At 47.8% G+C, this 21,028-nt stretch overlaps 1 protein-coding gene and 1 non-coding gene across 4 annotated transcripts; both read right to left on the bottom strand.

Annotated features, from left to right (window-relative positions):
- Positions 1 to 13,168: 13,168 nt before the first annotated feature.
- Positions 13,169 to 20,722, bottom strand: LOC145714502 (melanoma-associated antigen D4). 3 transcript variants are annotated; one of them, XM_081794029.1, is made up of 13 exons: positions 20,589 to 20,722; positions 19,360 to 19,570; positions 18,247 to 19,077; positions 17,686 to 17,889; positions 17,518 to 17,581; positions 17,212 to 17,291; positions 16,727 to 16,818; positions 16,017 to 16,096; positions 15,873 to 15,915; positions 15,394 to 15,456; positions 14,343 to 14,457; positions 13,576 to 14,006; positions 13,169 to 13,387 (listed from the first exon to the last, which is right to left on the bottom strand). In XM_081794029.1, the coding sequence occupies exons 2-13, from the start codon at positions 19,567 to 19,569 to the stop codon at positions 13,378 to 13,380; spliced, it is 2,223 nt and encodes a 740-aa protein (XP_081650155.1). In that variant the 5' UTR covers position 19,570; positions 20,589 to 20,722; the 3' UTR covers positions 13,169 to 13,377. The 3 variants fall into 3 exon arrangements, with proteins under 3 accessions (XP_081650155.1, XP_081650156.1, XP_081650157.1); XM_081794030.1 differs by lacking the exon at positions 20,589 to 20,722 and adding an exon at positions 20,453 to 20,566; XM_081794031.1 differs by lacking the exon at positions 13,169 to 13,387 and having other exon boundaries at positions 13,572 to 14,006.
- LOC145714784 (small nucleolar RNA SNORA11) lies at positions 14,704 to 14,832 on the bottom strand. The gene has a single exon (XR_014136991.1). It is a non-coding gene; the product is annotated as a small nucleolar RNA SNORA11 (small nucleolar RNA).
- Positions 20,723 to 21,028: the final 306 nt, after the last annotated feature.

Genomic DNA, 21,028 nt, shown 5'->3' with positions numbered 1-21,028 from the left:
AATCTCTGCAACAGAGGGGAGAATGGAAGGGACTTTCTCTTCCTCAGGAGGAGAAAAGGGCAGTCCTCAAGACAGAGAAGACAAACTAGAAACAGGGATCCACTCAGGGTAGAATCTCCCTAGAAGGCCTACCGTTTTTTTTTTTTTTTTGGAGAAGTAGGAGATGGGTGATTTTCCTTGGGCTTTAAGGATGTTGACTTTTAGCCATCGTATCCTAATAGTTTTCTTCCATATTACAATTGTGTCTAGCTCCTCAAGTTACCTTTCACCTGTCATTAAAATCTGCGCATGCATAAAGTCAAGAGTGGTGTTTGGGGAGATTTCAGGGGAAGGGCTTCAAGCAAAGCATTGTCTTCCTGCATTATGGTTCCACTTTGGTCCTACTCCAAAGGAATCTCCTCCTGGGTATCAAGACAGAGACCACCACCCAAACAGATCAGGATCCCCTAAGAGGGGTGTGAGATATAGAGAAGTGGCAGGTAGGTGGAGTTCTGGCAAACTCCTTTAACAAACATAAACTGGATGTCTCAAAAAGACCCCAAGATCAGGAGAATGGGCAAGGCTTTGAGTTCTGTCCAGTGTGGTTTATTCAATAGAAATGGAGATGAGATTCCTTAGATTTTTTCAGACTGAGGGATTCCAAGTGGGCATGGGATATGGTGGGCAGCCAGGACCCATGAAAAGAGAGTGAGGCTGATCAAATGGACTTCCAGAGATAGCTACAATACTGGGAGAGAAGGGAGGGGTAGATGGGACATACCCTCAAGGTTTGTGCTGTCTATCCCCACAAATTTGCTCCAGGAAGTCTCCTGTCCTGCCTGGCACTGTGCTTGCCCAGTCTCCGAAACAGGAGAAAATGTAAAGAAGGAAGTTGGCTACTCTGGATAAGGGGAAAGGGAAAAGGCGCTGTTTTCCAAAACCCAGAGACTGGCAGAGACCTCCCTCCTTTGACTCTCCAAGGCCCTGGTAGAACTGGGGTGGTGGGGCAGGAAGTAGGAGGCTAACTAACTGGTCTTGTGGTCTGGGTAGAGGTTTCCCAGGCCAAAGAGGAGAGGAGGAAGTTGTCCTGAGTGACTACCCTACTGCAGATCATGGATCTTTTCTGGAAGCAGTACTTCTGAAATTGGGCTGGAACTGAGGTTTGTGTCAGAAGATGGGGCTACTGGACACCCAGTCCCCATAATGTGATAGAGGGTACATGGTAGGACGAGGAGAAGTAGATTGGGGGGCATGAATCCTGGATTTCATGTGTATGGTTCGCAAGTAAAACAAATTGTTGGTAAGAAGCCGGCTAGGGGGCCAGGAAGCCTAGGTCTCCCAACTACGTAGGTGTGTTAAGGAGAGGTAGAAATTCTAGGTTTGTATTGAGTGTCTCTCTACAATTTCTGTCCTCCTCCACCCAGCATGGGCTCAGGGCAAGATGGAACTAAATAGATTGAGCCTTTTAATCCCTGAATAGGGGCTTGTGTACCTCAGAGGAACATTCATTTCTCTGCCTTTCTCTGTCTCATTTTTAGTCCTTAGTCATGACAGGAAACAGATACTTTGGTTACCATGGAAACTGAAGCTGAGTGATGCATTGGACTGTAGGAGGAAAGCAGAGGTGGTCCTGACACAAAAGCCCTGGGAGGAAGAGATTTGAGCAAAGCACTCATATTAAATGAATCCAGAAATTTCCACAGGTATTTTGGTCCCTGCAATTACTATCACACAGAAAACACACAGGTGCAAGCACGCGCGCGCACACACACACACACACACGCACACACGCACACACGCACACACGCACACACACACGCAAACAAACACGCCATTCTCTGCATCATGCTGCAGGCCCACAGGATTCTTGTGGGTGAGGCTGTGCTATGACCACTTCAATATACATCATCACTCTCTTTTCTTTCCCCTCTCACTCCTCCCTCTCTCTTACCTGCATTGTCTTTGAGTGTCTCCTCCTTCTGTTTTCCTCTATCCCTGCCTCTTCTCTCCCTCCTTAGTTTTTCATTTTGTTCCTGCGTTGTTTTCCCTCTTTTCCCTTTTTCCTTCCTCCTTATCTCTATACTTTGCTCTACCTCACACCCTCCCTCCCCTGCCCCTACCCAGCTACTTATGGAGTGACTAAGAATTAAGTCATTTGATTATGAGTGACCTAACATGGGCCATGCATATTGAGCTTCAGCTTGGTAGATCAGTGCGTCATAAAATGAATCACAGGCAAAATTGTTAACACCGCCAATTATAGTAAGTGATGTGGAATTAAATGAACAATAGGGGAACTAATTTTTGTGGTGGGCTCAGTGCAGGGAATGCCATTAGCATTTGTCCTTCTGCCATCCAGCGTTCTCTTATTGCATCTTTAGGTAACTGTCTTCCCCTTAATGTTGGGGTCAACTACCCTCTTCCATCGTTTGCAGCATGATGGGACTCTTATGATGGGACCTAGGTATCCTGTCCTCTGCTACCCAAGGTGTGAGCCTGAAGTCCAACTGGATGCCCACTCTTTGGGATCTAACACATGCACCAAAAGAGGGTGAGGAGCTGTTTCATCGTGTTGGTGGATGCTTGTTTCTGTTTCCAAGTGCCCCAGAGGCACCTTTGTTCATGTCCTTCATGTATTCTCTTTCATTCTTTGTTCTTCCATCTATTCCTGCTTCTGCTCTCCAGGCTAGATCCTTTTCATTAGATTCTTAACCTCACAAGGACAAAAAGGGTGGGTAAAGAGACAATTATTATAAAGTATGAGAAGGTGGGAAGCAGATAGATGAGTGATGTCTGACTTCACTGGTTTAAGACCATTTAATCCTACCCAACCAGTGAGGAAAACTCCAAAGCAGTGGTCTTTAAACCCCCTCACCAGACCTTCAAACTGTTTGCAAGATTGGCAGTGGCATGTTCTCCAGCAAGTTAGGGGTAATGGTGGGGTTGTAAATTACATGATTGCTCTACAGTATAGTTAAGACACATTTAGACATCCAGAACCCCTCTCGGCAACCTCTATCTGGGCAAATTACTTTCCCCAAACCCTTGGGAGTTTGAGGAAACACTCTCTGGAGGGGATTAAGGGATGATTAATGGACTTTGGGATCTCAGCCTTAGGTGAAGGCAGGCATCCAAACCCAATATAGGGATTTAAGCAAAAATCTACATAAAAGTTTAATTCCTAGCTTCATTCCCAACTTGTGCAAATTGCTGGCATCTTGTCTTTTCCCATAGATGCAGGAGATCTTTCCCCGAGAAATCTATCACAAGTGGAGAGATTTCATAACTATAGCAGGCAAAAGACTCTCAAGTTTTCACATTAGTCTGTTCAAAACATTTTCTAATTTAAACGTGATTTCTTCATAGAGGCCTGGGTATCAGGAGGATATTCTTTACTTACAAATATATGAGGGAGTTTTCAAATGGTTTTGGTCATTAATTTATACTTTAATGACATTGTGGCCAGAGAATATTCAAATCAGCAAGGAATCAACTCTTCATGTATACTCCTGGGATTCTACTTATTAAGACATCTTTCTGTAACTTTTCAGTGGAATACAACACAAAAAGGGAATTGTATGAAACATAAGTGTACCATTCAGTAAATTATTATATCATCACAAATATCTGAGTAACTATAGTCCAGGTCAAGAGATCTGGCATTGCCAGCAACCCCAAATCACCCTCATGCCTTTACCTACTCACTGCTATGTGCCACCTCAGCGAGTCTAACTAGTGTTTTGAATTTTAACACTTGGCTTTTGCTTGTTTGTGAACTTCATTGCACATGATAAATAGAGTCATTATAGTACATATTCTTATAATCTAGCTTTCTTCTGGCAGCATTATATTTTTCACTTAGTGCTCTTCATTTTTTTGTAGTTTGTTAGCTGAGTTCATTGATATTCCTTACTGAATAATATTTCAATTTGTATAAATATACCACGGTTTTTTGTGCATTCTATTTCTGATGGTGGACATTTCAGTAATTTCCAGTCCCAGAGTGTTACAAATGTTACTGTGGGAATCATTCACATACATGTCCTTTGATTCACACGTGTATGCATTTGGGGCTGTATTGCTGGATCCTTTTTACTACTTTTTCTTCCCTTATGGCATTGTTTGTGGTGGCAGTGGGTAACCTGGTCTTTTTCATGGTCTCAGAGGGATGGCTTTCAATATTTCATGATTAAGTGCAATGGTTCTTGTAGGCTTGTAAAGATATTCTGATTGGTTTAAGAGAGTTCTCTTATTCCTAGTTGGCATAGAGGTTTTACAATAAATGTTTATTTTTATTTAAAAAATTTCTAGCTCTGTTGATATATAATTGACATATAGCATTACATAAATTTAAATAACATGATGATTTCACACACACACGCACACACACACACACACACATACACACACACACACACACACAATTTCAGTGATATGATCATTTCAATGAAATGATCCCTACAATAAAGTTAGTTAACAACTCCACGTCACATAATTAAAATGTTTTGGTGAAAATCTATTTTCTTAGTAACTTTAAAATGTATGTCACAGTATTGTTAACTATAATCACTGTGCTCAATATAGAACTCCAGGAATTTTTCTTTTTTTTAAATATAATTTATTGTCAAATTGGCTAGCATACTGTGTGTAAAGCATGCTCTTGGTTTTGGGGGTAGATTCCCATGGTTCATCGCTTACATACAACTCCCAGTGCTCGTCCCAACAAGTGCCCTCCTCAATGCCCATCACCCATTTTCCCCTCTCCCCCACCCGCCCCCCCCTTCAACCCTCAGTTTGTTCTCTGTATTTAAGAGTCTCTTATGGTTTGCCTCCTTCCTTCTCTGTTTGTAACTAGTTTTTCCCCCTTCCCTTCCCCCCATGGTCTTCTGTTAAGTTTCTCAAGATCCACATATGAGTGAAAACATATGATATCTGTCTTTCTGTGACTGACTTATTTCACTTAGCATATACCTTCCAGTTCCATCCACGTGGTTGCAAATTGCATGATTTCATTCTTTATCATTGTCGAGTAGTATTCCATTGTATATATAAACCACATCTTCTTTATCCATTCATCAGCTGATGGACAATTAAGTTCTTTCCATGATTTGGCTATTGTTGAAAGCCCTGCTATAAACATTGGGGTACATGCACCCCTCCAGAACTTTTTCATCTTCTAACTGAGATTCTTCACACTTTGACCAACATCTCCCCACATTCTCCACCATCTACTGTCTGTTTCTGTGTTGGGCTTTTTTTTAGATTCCACACATAAGTGAGACCATACAGTATTTGTCTTTGCCTGTCTGACTTATTTCCCTTAGCAGAATGCCCTCAACATCCTTCCATGTTGTACAAATGGCAGGGCATCTCTCTGCTTTACGACTGAATAATATCCCATTATAAAATATATTTTATCCATTCATGTCTCGATAGACACTTAGGTTGTTTCCAAGGTTTGGCTATAGGACACAATGCTGAAATGAACATGGGGATCCAGATATCTCTTCGAGAAAGTGATTTTGTTTCCTTCGGATATAAACTCAGAAGCGGAATTGCTGGATCATATGGCAGTTTTATTTTTAATTTTTTGAGGAACTTCCATTCTGTTTTCCATAGTTCCTGTACCGGTTTACACTCCCACCAACAGTGTACAAGTTTCCCTATTCTCCACATCGCTTGATGTTTATTTTTTGAAAATCAAATTCATGAAATACTTTTCTCTGCATCTATAGGGAATATAATAAGTTTTTCTTCTTAACACATTGATTCTGTGGAATACATTTATTTTTCAGGTGCTAAACCACTCCATTTCTAGAATAATCCTGACTTGCTTGTGATATATTATCCTTTTAAAACATACAACTGGATTTGTTTTGCTAGTGTTTTATTCATGATTTTTCCTTCTGTGCTTATATGAAAGATCAGTCTATACATTTCATTTCTTATAACGTTCTTATCATGTTAAGGCCTCGTGGACTGAGATGAGAAGTGATTCCTCTTTTTGCTATTTTCCGGCAGATATGTAAGATTGACATTTTTTCATCCTGAAAGTTTTGTTGCATTAATTGGTGGTATCATCCGAATATGGACATTGTTTTGTGTTGTTGTTGTTTTCTTCAGATTCCACGTGCTTAATATTTAGAGAATAATTTGTTGATTTTGTGTCATTTTGTGTTTTCTTGAAATTTTTACTTTAATTCTTCAATTGCATTTACATAAAGCTGCTTATGATTTTGATTAATGACCTTCCGATATCTTCATTACTCATAGCTATGTCTCTTCAGTCGTTCCAGACATTGGTTTCTAGAGAACTTCTCTCCTTTTTCTTCAGGCCCACAAAGACGATTATCAATTGTATTGTCCTTCTGAAGAACCAACCTTGACTATTTTGTTTTATCTTTAACTTATTAATGCTCTTATCCTTACTTCATTTCTTCTGCCTTCTTGAGTTGAATTTGCCATTCTACTAAATTTTGAAAGAGAGGCACAGGTTATTGTTTTCTTTCTTTCTTTTTTTTTTAATTTAAATTCATGTTGGTTAACATAGAGGTTTCAGGCATAGAACCCACGGATTCATCACTTACATATAGCACCCAGTGCTCATCCCAACAAGTGACCTCCTTAATGCCCAACACACATTTAGCCCATTCTCCCACCCACCTCCCTTCCAGCAACCCTCAGTTTGTTCTCTTTATTTATGGGTCACTTATGGTTTGCCTGTCTCACTGGTTTTATCTTATTTTTCCTTCCCTTCCCCTATGTTCATCCATTGTGTTTCTTAAATTCCACACGTGAGTGAAATCATATGATATTTGTCTTTCTCTCACTGACTTATTTCGCTTAGCATAATACCCTCTAGTTCCATCCACGTTGTTGCAAATGACAAGGTTTCATCTTTTTCATCGCCAAGTAGTATTCCATCATATAATATATATACCACTTCTTTATCCATTCATGATTTGATAAACATTTGGCCTCTTTCCATAATTTGGCTATTGTTGATAGGGCTGCTATAAACATTGGGGTGCATGTGCCCCTGCAAAACAGCACTCCTGTATCCTTTGGATAAATACATAGTAGTGCAATTGCTGTGTTGTAGGGTAGTTCTATTTTTAGTTTTTTGAGGAACCTCCATACTGTTTTCCAGAGTGGCTGCACCAGTCTGCGCTCCCACTGACAATGCAGAAGCGTTCCCCTTTCTCCGCATCCTTGCCAATACCTGTTGCTTCCTAAGTTGTTCACTTTAGCCATTCTGACAGGTATGAGGTGGTACCTTATTGCAGTTTTGATTTGTATTTCTCTTTGTGATGAGTGATGTTGAGCATCTTTTCATGTGTCTGTTAGCCATCTGGATGTCTTCCTTGGAAAAGTATCTAGTCATGTCATCTTCCCATTTCTTCACTGGTTTATTTGTTTTTTGGATGTTGAGGTTGATAAGTTCTTTACAGATTTTGGATACTACGCCTTTATCAGATATGTCATTTGCAATTATCTTCTCCCATTCCATCAGTTTCCTTTTAGTTTTGTTGATTGTTTCCTTTGCTGTGCAGACGGTTTTTATCTTGATAAGTTCCCAATATTTCAATTTTGTTTTTGTTTCCCTTGCCTCTGGAGACATGTCTAGTAAGAAGTTGCTGTGGCCGAGGTAAAAGAAGTTGACCTGTTTTCTCCTCTAGGATTTTTTTTTAAAAAATTATTGTTTATTTATTTTCGAGAGAGACACACACACAGAGTGTGAGTGGGGGAGGGGCAGAGAGAAGGGAGACACAGAATCTAGAGCAGGCTCCAGGCTCTGAGGTGTTAGCACAGAGCCCAACATGGAGCTTGAACCCACGAACCGTGAGATCATGACCTGAGCCGACGTTGGATGCTTAACCGACTGAGCCACCCAGGTGCCCCTCTCCTCTAGGATTTTGATGGTTTCCTGTCTGATATGTGGGTCTTTCATCCATTTTGAATTTATTTTTGTGTGTGGTGTAAGAAAGTGAAATACTTTCAGTGTCCTAAGACCTCCTTTTGTTCCACTTAGTCTCCCTTCCTTGACTCACCCCAAAGTCCTTGCAAACATTGATCTTTTTAGTGTTTCCATAGTTTTGCGTTTTCCATAATATCATATGCATTAGTTGGATTCATACAGTAGGTAGCCTTTTCAGATTGTCTTTTTACATGTAGCAACCTGTCTTTATGTTTCTAAATGTCCCTTTGCAACTTGGTAGCACTTTTCCCTATTTCCCTGTGTAACCCTGCATTATATGGATGTGCCACAGTCTATGCACTTACCTATTGCAGGACATCTTTTGTTTCAGCTTTGTTGAGGTATGGTTGACAAATAATAATTGTATCTATTTAGGTGGAATAATGTAACATTTTGATATCCATTGTGGAATGACTACCACGATCAAAGTAATCATGGTTTGATAGTTACCCCCTTTTTTTTTGTGGTGAGAACACTTCATGTGTACTCTCTCAGCAAATTTCAAGTATACAATACACTATTATTAACTATAGTCACCGTGCTGTAACGATTGCATCCAAGTTTTAGCAATTATGAATAAAGCTGTTATAAATTTTTGTGTGCAGGTTTTAGAGTGGACAAATGTTTTCAACTCACTTGGGTAAATGCCAAGAAGCATGATTGCTGGATCATATAATAAGAATATGAAACCTTCATTGTTTTGTTTATCTGGAAATGTCTTTATTTCATCTTCATCTTGAAGGATATTATTCCTGGTTATAGAGCCCTAAGTTGGCAGTTATATTGTTTCAACACCTTGAATATGTCATCCTAGAGACTTCTGGTCTTCCCTGTTTATGCTGAAAGCCAATCATCGCTCTCATTGTTCCGTTTTGAAGACCATGGCTTTAGCTTTATCTGCCGTGGTTGCTTCCATGATGTTCTCTCTCTCTCTTGCAGGTTGACAATGTAAGTTTAAAAGATGTCTGCTTTAGAACTTTCTTGCTTGAGATTCTTAGTGTTTCTTGAGTCTTAAGCGAGATGTTATTCATCAGTTTTGGAAACAGCATGCCCTTGTCTGTTCAAATATTGCCCAGGCACTTTTCCTGTCTCCTCTTCATTTAACTCCAATTAAAATATGTTCCGCCCATGTTAGCCTCTGCATCCACTGAATCTCTTCCTACTCATTTTGTATTTCCTTCATCTTTTCTCTGTATGTTTTACTCTAGATATTTTTATCTAATTCATCATCTAGTGTACTAACATCTCTTCACCATGACTTACCTGTTGAAAATGTATATAATACATTTCTTGTTTTCAGGTATTTTATATTTTGTCTGTAAAATATCTTTTATGTTTATTTTTTGTTTTGTTTTGTTGATACATAATTTACATTCAATAGACTGTGCCTATTTAAGTGTACAGTTTGATGAGTTTTGACAAATTGAAACGTGTGTAACCACCACCACTATCAATATTCAGAATATTTCCAGTGCCCTGCCAACTTCCCTCTTGTGCGTTTGAAGTCAAACATCTTGCTCCATCTCCAGCCCTGGCCAACCACCAAGATCTCTTGTCTCAGTATAGTGTTATCTTCTCAAGAATTGTATGTCAAATGATTCAAACAGCATGCAATATTCTGTTTCCAGTCGTCCACCACATAATGCTTTTGATATTCCCAAACATTGTGTGTGTTGGTAGTTTGCTCCTTTGCGATACTTTGAATATCCCAAAGTTCGCTATTCATTCACCAACTGCTGGACATTTGGGATGTTTTCAGTTTGGGGACATTATGAATAAAGCTGCTATCAACATTCACATACAAGATTGGTGTGGACATGTGCTTTTAGTTTTCTGAATTAAATAAAGACTGGAATGATTAGATTACATGGTACTTGCATGCCTACCTTAATAAGAAACTGCCAAAAACTGCCAAAGTACCTAGTCTTTACGCTAACATGTGAAAACCATAGTGGCTCCACCTTACCAGCCCTTGCCATCATTGTCACCCATTTGAATGTAGCTCTTTCTAGTAGTTGTGGTATGCTGTCTCGGTTCAGTTTTAATTTTTATTTTCTTGTTGCCTAATAACTTTGAGCAACTTTACATGTGTTTAATTATTTGGCATGCATTTTCCTTGGGGAAATGTCTGTTCAAATATTTTAGCTATTTTTAAAACAAGTTCTGTGTTCCCATTACTGAGTTGTAAGAGATTTTTGTATGTCCAGACATGCAAGTAAGTTCTTTATTATGTAAGTATTCTCCCTCTCTGTGACTGGATTTTATTTTCTTACCAAGATCTTCCAAAAAAGCAAGGTTTAATTTGCCTTTTAAATTGTTTTATAAAGCCAGTTTACCATTTTTTTCCCTATTATTGTTCATGCTTTTTGTGTTCTAGGAAGTGTGGCCTAACTCAAGTTAACAAAGGTTTTTCTCCTGTTACCATGAACAAGTTTCATAATTTTTCCCTTTACATCTATGCTTATTGTCTTTTTTGGGTTCCCCTTGTATGTGATTTGAGGTAATGCAAAAGTTCTATTTTTTTCCATATGCATATTCAATGTTTCTTTAATATTTGTTGAGCACATATTTTCCCTCATTGGATCACCTTAGCTCTATTGTTGAAAATCAATTGCCCGTATATGCGTACCTCTATTCCTGGACTTTCTATTTGTTTTCTATTTATTTACATGTCTATATTTATGCTAGTACCACACTATCTTGATGACTGTAGCTTTATAGTAACTTAGGAAGTTAGTCAGCATGAGAATTCCAAATACGTGTTTCTCTTTCACAGTTGTTTTGGCTATTTCAAAGATTTTTTTTTTAAGTATATTAACTTATTTTGAGAGAGAGAAAGAAAGCACGAGCAGGGGAGGGGCAGAGAGAGAGGAGAGAGTGAAAATCCCAACCAGGCTCCACACTGCCGACGCGGAGTCCGATGCGGGGCCTGAACTCACCAACCGTGAGATCACGACCGAAGCCAAAGTCGGACACTTAACCAACTGAGCCACCCAGGTGCCCCTTGGCTATTTCAATCCTTTGTATGTCAGTAAAATTTATATAACCACCTTGTTGTTTTTTTAGTCATTTGAGTTATTATGAATCAGCAGATCATTTTGGGGAGAGTTTTCATCTTAGCAATATTGAGCCTTAAAGTCTAAACACATCATCTATTCTCCATTCATTTACATCTTTTCAAATTTCTCTCAGCAATGCCAATGTAAATGTTTCATCTACAGCTTCACATGTATTTTGTTAAATTCGCCCTAAGAAGTTCATGTTTTGAATGTGTTGTAAATGATATTTTTATTTTTATTTCCAATTTTTTGTTTCTAGGATAGATAACTATAATTGATTTTTGGGTATGGACCTCATATCCTGCCACCTTGCTTATCTCACTAGCAGGAGTTCTAGTAATTTTTAAAAGGACTTGTGGAACTTTCTATGTATGTGATCTTCTCACTTATGAATAAAGACAATTTTACTTCTTTCTTTCCACCTTGTATGCCCTTTCAATTTTTTGCAAATCCTGCCTTAATGCACTAACTAAGACTGCCAATCAGGACTAGGAGTGGTAAGAGACCTTAGAGGGAAAGCTTTCAGATTTTAATGATGAAATATGTTTCAGATGACCTTTATCAGATTTAAGAAGCTTTTCCTATTCCCAGTTTCCAGATAACTTTTAGTCTGAATAGGCGTTAAACTTTGTTGAATGCATTTCCAAATGACACTGGTATCGCATTGTAGCTGTCATAAATTGCCACATACTTTCTCCTCCTTTCCAGACGAGGTGCCTTATCTCAGGTGTCCTCTGCACGCAGTGCTCAAACCCACACCTGTGGCATTTGGTGAGTGTCTGCACCCTCATTCAGGAAAAGGCACATCCTGCAGGATCCTGGGAGGTTTCCAGGGTGAGGGTGCCAGAAGAGTCTTGGGTCATCCACCACCCCAGGGCTGGGGCCCAGGCATCATCCATCCCTCTCACATCCCAGGCCATGCACCAGTAAAGCTAAAGTGAAGGGGAACCCATCTCTGTCAGAATCACAGCGTCCCTGTTGCCGAGCCCAGACCCAGCAGCCAGGAAGACAGAAAGCACAGCAGTGGCCAACAAGGCAGAAACCCACCTGAAGCCTGACTTTAGGGGAGGAGACCTTACACAGCCAGCTTCCTGGGGGTGTGACTTACACAGCCCCATGGGACCCCGTGCTCGCAGGCGTTGCACACCTGGTTCCATGCTCTGCTGTCACCCTCTTGGAATTCTTCATTTTTTCACAGGGAGACCCACGTTTTCATTCTCCACTGGGCCTGCGCAATTAGGTGCCTGGATCTGGGTCAGGAGCCTAGTGTGGGTGAGAGAGGGGAACCTCTTCTCAGGGAAAAGAGGCAATGGGGTGCAGGGGTCCTTAGTACTACTCTCTCCCGCTTCTGAACCTGGGACCTCGTCCCCTCAACTGAGGACGTCACTGAGGGGCCTGAGAAAGTTCCACTGTCCCGCCTGCCACTGAGCCCTCCCAGGTGTCTCACCTTGGTCCACGGGAGGAACTGCAGTCCCCACCCCACTCCCGCAGGGATCACTCAGCCCTTCAAGACACCAGGACTTAGGCCTTGCTTTGGCTTCACTGGGAGAGCCCTGTTTCCAGTGAAGAAGAGCTCCAGAGCCCACCAACAGGCCTCGGGTCATGGTCACAGGCAACGGGCTGGTGAGCTCTACTTTCATTAAACCTACTCTGTCGGGAACAATGGCTCCTCCTTCCATCTGCTGGAGGGCTGAGAATGTCGCTGAGGCCTATCTCCTTGCCCTGAAGACTCCATCTGAGGGAGGGATGAGATGCTGAGGTTGTGTGGAGGATGAGGGAAGGGTTCCCTTAAGATGGCGCCTCCAAAGATGGGGTGGAGGAGGCGGGGATTGGTGAATGTCTGTGGACCTTGTTGTGTGGTGGGAGGGACCGTGGCACCAACCCACAGCCTTCCACTCCACCCCTTTTCCCGCCACCTCCCCCACCACTGGCATCTAACTGGGGTTGTACCACGTGGGAAATCATGTAACTCTGTGGACTGGAGCCTCTCGAAACTCACGGTCTAGGCACTCAGCTGGCACCTCCGCATCTCCCAGCACTGTACCCACACCTATTGCCTTCCATGCAGAGGCGGGGCATGGCCATCTCAGAGCACCCAACCACGTGCTCCTCAGAGCACCACGTGCGCAGGTAAAGGAAGAAACTTCCCAAGTAATTTTGCAACTTTAATGTAACACCGATACCAAAAACATGAAAACACGACAGAAGCGCACAACAACAGCACACAACCAAAGCAGGAAGGGCAGAGAGAGCTTCATCTGGCATGCCATCTCAGATGGGCAGGGAGAAGCTGCCTAGAGTGCTGTGTGAGGGAGGGATCTGAGGAGGCACTCTGGCCTGGTGCGTGACGGCCGCAGTCCATCAGCGCTGCCTGCAATGCAAGACACAAAAGCTGACGCAGAAATACAAATATATGTGAAACGGGGAGGGACGCAAGGACAGAACAAATGTCTTTCACACTCTCTTGGTTACCCCACTGCTTCCAGGCCCTCCCCCGACTTCTCACAGCCCCCTCCCACACCCTCCTGCAGAGTTTCATTTAGCGACTGAAAACCTTACTGGATCCAGGAGAAGAAGTTGGCACTCGTTCTGGCGGCATTTCTGGTCCGGATGGTGGAGCTGGTGCTGGGCCCATCGAGAATGCTGGTGCTGGCCCCACCGTTGGTGCCACTGCTGACACCAGCCCTCCAAGTGGCTCTCCTGTTGGCACGGTTGCTATTCAGAATGTACTGATGGTATCTGGCCCAGAAAGCGAAGGGAATCCTGGCCCAGGCATCGCCAAAATCTCCGTCCTCATCCCAGGTCAGGAGCTCCACCTGTATGTCATCCCAGCTCCACCGTCCAATCAGAGCTTCGTCCCCGATATTCATCTGGGCCCTCATCTGGGCCCTGGCATGCTCCTCAGCCATATCCACATCCATCGTCTTGAATGCATCATCCACAGCCTCCAGGAAATGAGCCTTCCACTCCCGGGGGTCTCGGTTCTGATTCTGCAGTAGAGTGACAGCGACCATCCAAACAGCTAGCCCACCTCCACTGAGCACCTGCTTCCTGCCATACACCCTCCTGGGAGCTGTGCATAATCATTACACAAATAAAGACCGCTGGAGTCTGACTCTCCCGTTATTCCAGGCCAGTCCAGGGGCTTCACCCCATCCCTCCCGCTTACTAAGTCTGTGAACTTGTGTCAGTGACCTACTTAGGAACCTGTCAGTATCCTCACTGGACAGACAGTGGGAGGAGGCCGTGACCAAGAAACAAAGAAGGTACAGCAAGGACCAGACCCAGACCCCATCGCCTGGCCCCAAACAGAGGCTCTCTGTTACCTGGGCAATGAACCGCAGCACCCTCATCTTGCTGGTCTCGTGGCGGGCTCGCAGGCCCCAGAGGAACTCATACTCGGGTGGGCTGCTATTGGGGACCTTCTTGTACTCCAGGTACCTCAGGGCAAGAGGAAGAGAAACGTTTGCTTCCAGCCAGGCAGACCTGTTGTTGCACCAGTGGCTCCCAGGTGGCCCCTTTCCAGCCCGATGATGCAGCTCAGCTCCTGGGGGAGGATGGTCCTGACCTCCAGCCCATGCCTCACTCCCACGCTCACTCCTAGGGTTTCTGCCTCCACGATTGAGGCCTACAAAGCCTTAGGCCGCCAGTCCTGCCCAGAAGCCACGTGGAAGTGCAGGGTGGGACACGTGTAGGGTATCTGTTCATAGGAAGGCCACAAGTTTGTGCCCCTTGTCACAATGCACCCAGAGTCCCGTTGGGTGTGTTGTAAACAGAGGAGCCATTTCATCAGGCACCCTGCTCTGAGCTCACCCCAGTGCAGGGTGTCGTCCATGGCCTGGCGGAACCCCGGGACGGCCCACTGCAGAGAACAACTGTAAAGGGAAGAAGAGCAGCACACTCCGCCCATACCCCTGACGGTGTGCGCGTGCACGTGTCCGTGTGCCTGTGTGGGTGCGTGCATGTTCTCCAAGGACCAAGGACTGGGTGGGCCCTAACCAGAAAGCCAGGAGGGCTGGGCTCTAGGACCAAATGGGGCGCTTACCTGTGGGGGCCACGCTCAGACTTCCACCCTCTGAGTCCCCTGTTCCCGGGATGGAAAGCAAGGGAAATTCTACTACAGCCTATGGGGCAGGTGCCAAAGGGCATGGGGGTTGTAACACACCCTACACCGTGTTCTCTGTCAGCTTGTACTCCCTTTCCCCAAGACCAAGCTGGATCTCTACTCCTCGCCAACACTCCAGCCGCCACCCACACTCACACCAGGGACACCTATCCCTCTGGTGCTAAGATACGGGATGGAGAATGGCTTCTCGGCCAGATCGGCACACGAGGAATGCACAAGCATGAGACAAAGTTAACCTGGCCAATACTTACTTCTGCTTCACAAAGTCCTCTGTAATGAGCTTCCTCAGATCGCCAAGGAATGGGTGCCTCACCCTGAGGGCAAGGAAAGGAATCCATAACAAGAACAGTGGCAGTGAGGGACACGTGGGCGGGAGCACTCCCTGGCAGGATTGAGAGCTGCCCAGCCTGTGGGGCATCCCCATGGAGGCCTGGGGTGGCACCAGGGGCCGCACGTCAAGGATGTCAAGGATACCCTAGGCAAGGGTTTGGTGGAATCCCTAAATCTGATGGTTTCTCTTACATCTCATCTGGGGACAGAGAGGGGATGTGGAGCAGCGAGGGGCTGAGAGTTCAGGACCATTTCCCCATGCACCGTGACGAGACCCTTTGCCTCTACCCAGTCCAGGATGTCCACTCCCCTGGCACCTGGCCACCAAGCTACTGCAACCCTGGTGCCACTGGTGCCCAAGGACAACACTAAGGGGTGGGAGTCGAGAGCCCAACCATACCCAGGGCGCAGTCCCATCTTGCGTAGTGCCTCCCAGAGGACAGCTGTGAGGGGAGATGAGATACAAGAATTGCACACACAAAGCTGAGACTCTGGGCGGCAGCCCCCCCCCCCCCCGCCCCCGGCGGCAGGTCTAGCCACTCACCCTCGCTGGCACGGTTGCCATTCATGAAAATGACTCCCAGAATCACCAAGAGGAGGCTCAGCCTGGGGGTGTCCTTGGTCCTAAAGGTGGAGAAAGACGCATTCTATCCGGCAGGCATCTGCCCGAGGGACTAGGATCGGTTCACCTGACTAGCCTTTCCCAGATGGCTGGGCTACAGAGCGGTTCTTCCCACTCTGCGCATGGCTTGTTCTCCGACCCAGACCATCTTTTCCTCTGTCTGAGACTGAATCGCTTCACGCATCAAACGTAGATGCGAAGAGCCCCTCCCAGAGTCGTGTCCACAACAGGGTCAGGGCAGGGAGCAAATGCTTGGCAACAGTGTGTCCACAGGAGGCATATCCAGACCTTCCCCGCCCTTCGAGCACCGGGAGTTAGACTGGACGGGAAGCTTCCTTCTCCCAGGACCACTCTGCCAAGCCCAGGCCAGGCACGTAGCAGGAAGGGACAGGCAACAAGGAGCCTGCTTTCCCAGAAGATGGGGTGAAGAGGTGGCCGGGGTGGGGGTGAAGCCCTGAGAGCAGCCAAGGCTTGACCCCAGGCTCCTGCCCTTTCATCCCCTAATCACTGGGCACCACTAACTGTGGGTAGGAGCTGTGCCAGGCACCAAAGCCCTGTTTTCCCGTTTCTCCGAGAGGAAAGGGAGAGGCACCAGTGAGGAACCCACAATCCTCTTGCCTGCCCTTTCTTACTTTCCCAGGAGACGAGCTGAGGAATCACGTGTGCACACGAGAATGTACAGGTGTTCTTCCTTGTCAATTTCCTTCAGGTGGATCCCAAACTTCTACGTGGGGGAGAAACCAGAACAGGACATGAGAAACCCACGCTGCCTGTCCCGCAGGCAGTCCTTTCATTTCCCGTCAGAACTCTCTCTCAGCCGGGACCCCAAAGTCACGCGGAAGACTGAAGAAGAGAGGCCGAAGAAGAACTGCCCTGTGGGAGCTCTGGCACCGACCAAAGCAACAGGACCCACTTCAGGGGACAAGAGACACTCAAAAGAGCATGAGGGAGAGGACCCCGCGGGGGATGGAAGCATAAGGTGGACGCTCCCAGGTGGAGAAGCTAGGGAGGGCTTCCAGAGCAGGTAGTGCCGGAGGTGGGCCTCAAGGGGCTGCAGGGTGCAAGGCCTGCCTGCAGCTCTTGTACTACAGGGAGCTGCCCCTGTCCCTTTGCCCACCTTTTCCAGAGTGTACGTTGCTCGTTCAATGATCTCAGGGAAATGTTCGTCGTATTCTCGGATGACATCCTTCATCATGTCTGCGGGAGATGAGAGGTGGAGAGAGCACCAGGGCTGAGCAGGGGCCAAAGAGCTGCACCCCCTCAGTCAGCCTCACTGAGGGGAGCACAGTTGGGACCCCCGTACTGTGCAAATGGGAGCGATCAGCTGGGCACACTGGGTGGGGACATGTGATGCGAGGCCCTGCAGGGTAGGGATGGGGACGGGGGAAGGGCAGGGCTCAGGGAGGGGGCGCAGGTTGCCCACCTGAGCGCTTGATGGGAATCTTCTTGTAGTCCTTAATCATCAGATATTTCACCAGTTTATTTGCCTGGAGGAGGAGGAGCACACGGGGAGATCAAGGCATGGCTGACCTCCAAGAACTGGCCCATAGGAGAGGAGAGGAGGAAGACGGGGGAAAGGCAGATTTCTTACCCTCTCTTGCAGAAGGGTCACGTTGCGGGGTGGCAAGCACAGGACATGTCTTGAGGGTACCTGGGACCTCAGGGCCATCGGTGGCCGGGGAACCATATGAGCCCGCACTGTCATCGGAGGCTGCGATGGTCTCCAGGTCGGTGGGACCGCAGGAGGCTCTCTCTCTTCCTCGCTGCTCTCATATTCGTCATCCAGGTGCTTGGACTGTAGCATTAGAGAGAGAGAAGAGACCCAGGGCTACCAGACTCACCGTGCAAAAGTGCCCAGCACACGTCTTAACCAGAAGAGATACTTGGAAATGAGGGTAGTACAAACAGTGGATGACATGTGCTGAGTGCTTACTATGTGCCCCGCACCGAGCCAACCTCTTCTCCCGTCAGGCCTGAGGGCAGAGACTTCGTGGGGTCAAAGCATGCTAGCAAACTTGTGTTGGACCAACGTGCACAAGCTGACAGAAAAGAGGAGGGGAGAGGAGGGGAGGGGAGGGGAGGGGAGAGGAGAGGATAGAGCAGAGAAAGGAGGGGAGCAAGGGGGGCGGTGCAGACTGCAGGGAGGTCTCACCTTCTTGGTCCTCTTGCCTCCCATCCTGACCCAGGGCTCAGCACTGTGCTGGGCAGGGGCAGCTGCACCCTCAGGCCCAGGGATGCTTGTGGACATCTTGGTCTTGGCAGCAGCTGCTGTCACAGCATTCTGAGGCTCCACCCACCGGGTCTTGGCGAGAGCCTTTCCAGATTTGGTCGTCTTGGGCCGGGTGGCTGCCCCCTCCCTGGCAGGTGCTGCCTGGAGCACCCTGGAGGCAGCACTGGGGCCCTCTGTGGCAGCCTCTTGGGCCGGGGCGGGCCTCTTGGAGCGAGAGAAGGCCATGCCACTGACACCTGCCGGCTGGGTGAAATCAAAGAGATCGTTCTGACCCAGGAAGGCTGTCTTGGGCCGGGTGGCATCCATCTCACTGGCACACGGAGCCTGAGAGAAACCACAGGCAGCACTAGGACCCTCAGTAGCAGCCTCCTGGGCCTGGGAGCCTGTCTGGGGCTGTGTGGACTTTGCTGGAGCCCCTGGGGCGGCCATCTCACTGGTGACTAGCATCTGGGAGATGTGTGGAGCAGCAAGGGTGGTCTCAGGGGTGGCTGCCTGAGCCTGGGCCGCATAGGTCATGGGCTGGGTATCTGCTCCTGAAGCCTGGTCTGTGGCCACTGGGCGGTCAGTGACCACCTGATTGTAGGTGGCACGGGCAGCAGCAGCAGCGGCCCTAGCAGCACGATTGGAGGCGGCTGCGCGGGCTACGTTGACAGCATGGGCAGCAGCCTCATTGGCAAGTGTTTCTGGATCCAGCTGAAATGCCTCCATCAGAGTCCTAGCTAGCATAGGGTTTTCCACTTCCCAGGGCTCATTCTGCAAGGCCAGACAGAAGGGTAGGGGAAGGCAGACAGTTCTACAAGCTCACATCATGCTTCCCACCCAGCCTCCTCCCTGCAGCCAGCTCCCAACCCCCACCCCCCGTCTGTCCCCCTACCCCGGACTTCCCAAACCCCCTTTCTCTGAGCAGGAGAGGGAATGCTCCGGAAGCTGGGCAGTCCTTCCCCATTCAACCCTCCCATTCACCCCCCCCCCCCTCAAAGCAGCTTCACAGGGGAGAAGGCCCAGGGCCAGCAGGTGGCCAACAAGGAGCCTCACCGATAAGATGCGAAGGCCTGGACCCAAGCTCCCAAAGGCTCTGAGGATACGGATGTCAAAGCTGGTGAGGGTGCCATAGCCTCCAAAAGCACCAAATTCTTCATAGTCATTTCCTTCAACCATCTCCTCCTCCCCGACTTCATCGCTACCCTCATCCATGTCTTCAACGTTGTAGGTTTCTGATTCCATGCGGTAGCTTCCCTCAGCCATGCTGGGGGGGGGGGGGGAGGGTGGTCCCAAGGAGAAGAGAGCTTAGCCAGGGAGGGAGGGTGAGGCTTCTTCAAGGGGGAGGGGGCGGGATCCAGTGGGAGGTGGGATCCCTCAGGAGGAGGGAGGCTGCAATCATCAGGTTACTAGGCAGTACAAGGCAGACAGAGGGGGGAGGGGGAGAAGGGAGAAGGGAGGGAGGGGGTGTCTGTTGGGTTAGATTCTGTCAGAGACGCAGCACTAGGAGAGGGATAGCGATGGTCTCCCTGCACTTAAAGGGGAGTTCAAGAGGGGCACGCTCCCCGTCCCAGCCTCTAGATTTGAATAGGGGGTGGACTGGTGGGCTTGGGTCTGAAGAGTCCCAAAGGGGGATGCATTGAGAGAGGGAGAAACAAAGGGCTTGGATTTAACGACGAAGGGGGAGAGCAGATGACATGAGAGGGCTGAGACTACTGGGACCCCGGAAAGCTATGGGAAACTGAATCCAGAGACCCTCTGGCTAGGTCCAGGCGGGGGCATTCAGCTGATGATTCAGGTCTGGGTTGGGCTCATACAGGAGCGCTAGGGGTGAGAAGGGTGGGGGTGGGGGCTCGGATTAGGTGAGGCATGAATTAGAGCGCTGGAGGTCTCAAACCCCAGGATCGCAACTCCAGGAAGGGGCCCACGGGGTCAGCTTGGTTGGAGTGATCTAGGAGTGGTTGGGGTGGGGGTAGGGCCTCTGCTCTAAGATAGCTCAGCAGGGTGCACACGGGTCTGCTAAAGGGGTTCGGATTGTGGGCTCCAGTGTAAGTGGGGATCAGAGAGCCTGAGTCTCCTGTTGGAAGACTCTCCTCTCCTGTTGGAAGAGGTCGGTGCGGAGGGGGGGGCGGGGGGCGGAGTGTCCTACCTAGACCGTGGGTCTAAGCGGGCTCAGGTTCTGAGTGCCTGGGCTTTGTTCAGATCCGGCTATCGGGGGAGGGGAGGGCGCACCGTGCCGGGTTCCACTCGTCCTCTCCCGGTCCAGTCCGAGGCTGGATTCTTACCTTCCCTGGGGCTCCAATGGCGTCCGTCCTCAGCACCAGGAACCCCGCAGCCGCGCCCTCGCCTACTGCTGCCAGCACAGCAGCTCCGACCACCCCGCCCCTTTTCTCCGCGCACCCCCCGCGTCTGGGCAGCCTGCGCATGCGCGGACCCCTCCAGCCCGCCCGCTTTCCCAACAAAAGCCCTCTCCACCAGGTCCCCAGTGCGCATGCGACTCCAAGAGTGGGTGGGCGGGGTGGGGGGTGTTTTCTCCTTCCCGCCCGAGACCCCTCACCCCTCCTCTGACCGCAGGCTCGCGCACTCGCAGCTCTGGGTGCAGTTCGACCACCCAATCATCTACCCTCGGTGCCCGCACTTCTGCACAATGCTTCTCGTCCCTGCCCTCCCCGTTCCCGCTAAACTCCTCTGGTGTGGTCTGGAATACACTATGCCTGGCTTCCCC

Source organism: Panthera onca, chromosome X (genome assembly GCF_046562875.1).
Source record: "Panthera onca isolate mPanOnc1 chromosome X, mPanOnc1 haplotype 2, whole genome shotgun sequence".
Taxonomy (NCBI): Eukaryota; Metazoa; Chordata; class Mammalia; order Carnivora; family Felidae; genus Panthera; species Panthera onca.
This window is presented reverse-complemented; position numbering and strand designations above follow the sequence as displayed.